Below are 6,000 nucleotides of genomic sequence, written 5' to 3'. Positions count from 1 at the left end.
ATGCTTCCGTGTTATCGCAATATTAATTATACCATGTGATGCATTCCGTGTTACTCTGCTATTAGTTACCATGTGATGTATTCCATTATTGCGCTATTAGTTATAACCATGTGATGCATTCCATGTTATCGCACTATTAGTTATAACCATGTGATGTATTCCGTTATCGCAATATTAGTTATACCATGTGATGTATTCTGTTATCGCAATATTAGTAATACCATGTGATGTATTCCGTTATCGCGATATTAGTTATACCATGTGATGCATTCAGTTATCGCGATATTAGTTATAACCATGTGATGTGCTCTGTTATTGCGCTATTAGTTATAACCATGAGATATATTGCGTTATCGTGATATGAGTTATAACCATGTGATGTATTCCGTTATTGTGATATTAATTATAACCATGTGATATTTTGCATTACTGCGCTATTATAACCATGTGATATATTCTGTTATCGCGATATTAGTTATAACCATGTGATATATTCTGTTATCGCGATATTAATTATACCATGTGATATATTGCGTTATCATGATATTGGTTATACCATGTGATATATTGCGTTATCGCGATATTAGTTATACCATGTGATATATTCAGTTATTGTGATATTAGTTATAACTATGTGATGTATTCCGTTATTGTGATATTAGTTATAACCATTTGATATATTGCGCTATTAGTTATAACCATGTGATATATTCTGTTATCGCAATATTAATTATACCATGTGATATATTGCGTTATCGTGATATAAGTTATACCATGTGATATATTGCGTTATCGCAATATTAGTTATAACCATGTGATGTATTAAGTTATAGCGATATTAGTTATAACCATGTGATATATTCCGTTATCGCGATATACGTTATACCGAGTGATATATTCCGTTATTGCGATATAAGTTATACCATGTGATATATTGCATTATCGCAATATTAGTTATAACCATGTGATATATATGTGATATATTGCGTTATGAGTTATAACCATGTGATGTATTCCGTTATCGCGATATTAGTTATACCATGTGATATATTCAGTTATGGTGATATTAGTTATACCATGTGATATATTGCGTTATCATGATATTCGTTATAACCATGTCATATATTCAGTTATTGTGATATTAGTTATAACTATGTGATGTATTCCGTTATTGTGATATTAGTTATAACCATTTGATATATTGCGCTATTAGTTATAACCATGTGATATATTCTGTTATCGCAATATTAATTATACCATGTGATATATTGCGTTATCGTGATATAAGTTATACCATGTGATATATTGCGTTATCGCAATATTAGTTATAACCATGTGATGTATTAAGTTATCGCGATATTAGTTATAACCATGTGATATATTCCGTTATCGCGATATACATTATACCATGTGATATATTCCGTTATTGCGATATAAGTTATACCATGTGATATATTGCATTATAGCAATATTAGTTATAACCATGTGATATATATGTGATATATTGCGTTATGAGTTATAACCATGTGATGTATTCCGTTATTGCGATATTAGTTATACCATGTGATATATTCAGTTATCGCGATATTAGTTATAACCATGTGATATATTGCGTTATCATGATATTCATTATAACCATGTGATATATTCAGTTATCGTGATATTAGTTATACCATGTGATATATTGCGTTATCGTGATATTAGTTATAACCATGTGATATATTGCGTTGTCGCAATATTAGTTATACCATGTGATAAATCTGCCCCGTGTGTCATTACATTTTATGTACGCGGAATGTATTAGTGTCCAACTATTGGATAGCCCTGAGTATTATGGTATGCGGTCCCTGGGCCACACATGTCTATGTCGATAGTCACTAGGTCGGCATTCCAATAGTTGACATTGAGGTCGCTAGACACCAAAAAATGTGAAAACTTGTCCATCAGACCACCATATTTAACATTGTGTCCATCAGACCACTATATATACCACTGTGTCCATCAGAGCACTATATATAACATTGTGTCCATCAGACCACCATATATAACATTGTGTCCATCAGACCACCATATATAACATTGTGTCCATCAGAGCACTATATATAACATTGTGTCCATCAGAGCACTATATATACCCCTGTGTCCATCAGACCACTATATATAACATTGTGTCCATCAGAGCACTATATTTAACATTGTGTCCATCAGAACACTATATATAACACTGTGTCCATCAGAACACTATATATAACACTGTGTCCATCAGAACACTATATATAACACTGTGTCCATCTGACCACCATATATAACATTGTGTCCATCAGAGCACTATATATAACACTGTGTCCATCTGACCACCATATATAACACTGTGTCCATCAGAGCACTATATATAACACTGTGTCCATCAGACCACTATAGCGCCCCCTGCAGTCACATCCAAGGTTTCCCAGTGTTCATCTTGTGAGGAGGCAGTGGTGGCATTACATGAGGCACATCACAGTCTTGTCTCCACAGGGGAATAAGGTGAGGGCCATTCCAGGACAGAGTCGTAGAACTTCAGGGACCGCTCATGAAGCAGCAATTTCTCCTCTAAGAGTCTCTGCTTAAATCTCTGGTCGTTCTGTTCATCCAGATTGTACCTGTTACAGAGCCGGCAGTCAGTGTATAACACATGTATATATCCCAGCTATATACTACTACTGGCTAAATACAGTATTATTTATTTATTAACAGTTTCTTATATACTGTAGCGCACACATATTCTGCAGTGCTTTACTGAGTATACTTAAACATTCACATCAGTCCCTGCCCCAGTGAGCTTACACTCTATGGACCTTATTAAGGTCCATTCGCAAGGTGACCAATGTTGTGTTACAATCCAAAATGCGCAGACTTACGCATGTACAGTAAGAGGAAACCGGAGTACCCGGAGTAAACCCACATAAGTACAGGGAGAATATACAAACTCTGCACAGTTAGGGCCATGGTGGGAATAGAACCCATGACCTCAGTGCTTTACACCATCTGTATTGCCCTGTATATAGAACACATGGTGGGGATAGAACCCATGACCTCAGTGCTGTGAGGCAGTAATGTAACCATTACACCGTCCGTACTGCCCCGTATATATAACACATGGTGGGAATAGAACCCATGACCTCAGTGCTGTGAGGCAGTAATGCTAACCATTACACCGTCCACTATTGTCTAAATAAAAATATTGGCTACAACACTTATTTATTATGCTATTGGCTATATAACACTTCTACATAACACTACTGTGCTCTACAGCCTCCTGCGCTTTACAACCTCCTGTGTTTTAAACCCTCCTGTGCTACAAAGCCTCCTGCGTTACACAGCCTCATGCACTATTCAGCCTCCTGTGTTATGAACCCTCCTGCGCTACACAGCCTCCTGTGTTATACAGCCTCCTGTGTTATACAGCCTCCTGCGCTATACAGCCTCCTGCGCTATACAGCCTCCTGTGTTATGAACCCTCCTGCGCTATACAGCCTCCTGCGCTATGAACCATCCTAAATTATACAGCCTCCTGTGTTATGAACCATCCTAAGTTATACAGACTCCTGTGTTATTAACCCTTCTGAGTTATAAAGCCTCCTGCGCTACACAGCCTTGTGCACTATGTGAGGATCCCGTGTTCATGTATGCACTCAAGGTCGCCTATCACTCGTGTTTCGCTCTAGCTTCTTCTAGCTAACCTGGTTAGCTAGAAGCTAGAGCGAAACACGTGTCCTAATCTCTGATAGGACAGATTGTATGCTGTGATGTAGGCTACAGGAAATGTTTTGTTTGAATTGCTGATAGAACCATAGAATTTCTGTCTCCGTATTAGACTGACATAGTCAGTAAATAGGTTATGTCCTGATGACGCAAGCTCTTATAAAAGACTTAGTAGAGAGGCACTCCAAATTAACCACAGCATTAAGCAGATATAGTGCAATTCACTGCACATCGCTTTACTTGTGATACACCAGTAGAGGCCACTCTTGCCCTCAGGAGACACAAGCCAACCCATTCCTCAGTGGTTACTGTATTACTCTGTGTAAAGCCTGGGCTTCATGCCAGGAAGCTGAAACCAATATAAATAAATACATTTGTATCCAAATCAGCACAGAGCCATATGCGGAGAGAAAATCCTTGGTGCAACATAATATAAAGCCAATTAAGGCTATTGCTACATATCGGAAGGCAAATATGGAGCCCACACACGCACCGATCCCGGCGTGCGTTGTGGGCTTAATTAGTACACATAGCATCGCATCGTATGCCTTGTGCATACGATGTGCATGCGATGCGATGCTATGCTAGAAAAAGCTAGTACAAAAAGTATGTGCATCACATACTTTTTGTACTGTACGATGAGGTGCCGCGGGAGCGCGCACCCCATCGTACAGCATCGCACCGCCCGCATCGGTGCGTGTGTGGCCTCCATTACACTTGTTCAGCTTATTGTTCAACAAATTGGACCTGATTGACCTGAGATTTATCCTCTGTGCGGGAGGGTCAATCTCTTACAATCTCTTGGTTATACGCAATGACACAGGATTGAGCATTGAGTCCTACACATCAGGCACATCAGATTTTGTCAGATAAATTGACTCAATCCACCTGAATTGGGTCACATCTCACAAAATCTCACAAGTGTAAGGCGCCCTTAAGAACAAGACATAATACAGCTTAAATCACTTGTGTTAACACACTAATTTATCTTTCCTGTTGGGATTCAGCCCACAATTCGCCACATCTTCCAGCCACATCTGCCTATATTTTAATCTTTAAAAACACACTCTTTACTTTCCTTGTGTCCCCATATTTGTATGTGAATGTTTTAATTTTTAATTCTCATTTCGCTACGATAAGTGGGTGTCTCTTTATTCGGAGTGTACCAATAAAGATAATAAGAGCTCCCACGTTTTTAGATAAAACGCAATAAAACGTTTCCCTTCACTGACATATATAAAATGTCCAAAACTAGTGCATCCGTTAACAACTTATTTTCCTTCCCCTCTCCCCTTTTTTTGATCATTGACTAAGTTGATCAGGATAGCACCCCGCTAATATTAAAACACAAATAGTAAGCGGTTCACTGCCTGTACATTGAAGGGCATCAATTCAATCTGTGTGCAGAATCCCCAAAACCCCTGTTCTCTGGTGCCTAAGAGTATGTAAGCAAGTAGGACAAAAAGCCATGTAATTGTGCTGATAAGGGGGTGGACCAGCTGGGTAGTCTAAACAGACCCTTGTTGTCATTGTGAGGTCACAGCCCATTTAGCTTGCGGATGTTTCCTGTGAGGGGGAATGAGATAGGTGGATGTCAGCTTCCTGTGTTTCTTGCTTGTCTCATACACCCTTAGCGACATAGCACAGCCCTGCATCTGGCATGGCATTCCCAGGCCTGAAAATGCCTGGTGGTCACTGGGCACTGTTTAGGAATAGGTGGGTGTCCGTGAGTGCAAGCTTGTAGGGCTTTGAGGGGGACTACCCACTGACGATCTGGGGTGGGGCACCCAAAGGATCGTCACATACATCCCCCTTTCTAAATCTGGTCGGAGGGGCTGGCTTCTGGGTCGGGGCCAGTTCGGAGGATCGGACCCAGTGGTTTCCTGGGAGCTGGATCCGGCTCCTCTTGTCAGGACAACCCACCATCATTAGTGTGGTCCTTTTCCCTCTTGGGTCTGGGGACTCGTTCCAGGGGCTGTGGTTGAGGGATAACCACTACCCCTTTGGCCTGTGCCGAAATCACCCCTCGCCAGCCCGGGTCACACCAAGGTGGGCTTACGTTACCCTTTGAGATGACAGGCTCCAGTTCTGGGTCTGAGCTCAGCAGTTCATCATTTGTAACACAACCTCCAGTATCCCCGGTACAGGGTTTTCCCCTGTCCTGTGGGAATCTTTCCTCCTCTCTTTCCTTTTTGGTTGTTCCCCCTCTATCCGCCTCTGGTGCAACTGGGAGGGGCCCGATCTTTCACATGCAGA

The 6,000-nt window shown here is 40.5% G+C and overlaps 1 protein-coding gene across 1 annotated transcript in view; it reads right to left on the bottom strand.

Moving 5' to 3' along the window:
- Window positions 1-2,297: 2,297 nt before the first annotated feature.
- The window catches only part of SLC15A5 (solute carrier family 15 member 5), a 114,535-nt gene continuing 110,832 nt past the window's right edge, over window positions 2,298-6,000 (bottom strand). The window contains exon 9 of the mRNA XM_083179525.1: window positions 2,298-2,642. Within this exon, the coding sequence (XP_083035651.1) occupies window positions 2,498-2,642 (145 nt within the window). The 3' untranslated portion in view covers window positions 2,298-2,497. The remainder of the gene's footprint in view (window positions 2,643-6,000) is intronic.

The sequence above is a fragment of the Crinia signifera genome, chromosome 4 (assembly GCF_055691185.1).
Source record: "Crinia signifera chromosome 4, ASM5569118v1, whole genome shotgun sequence".
NCBI classification, from domain to species: domain Eukaryota; kingdom Metazoa; phylum Chordata; class Amphibia; order Anura; family Myobatrachidae; genus Crinia; species Crinia signifera.
This window is presented reverse-complemented; position numbering and strand designations above follow the sequence as displayed.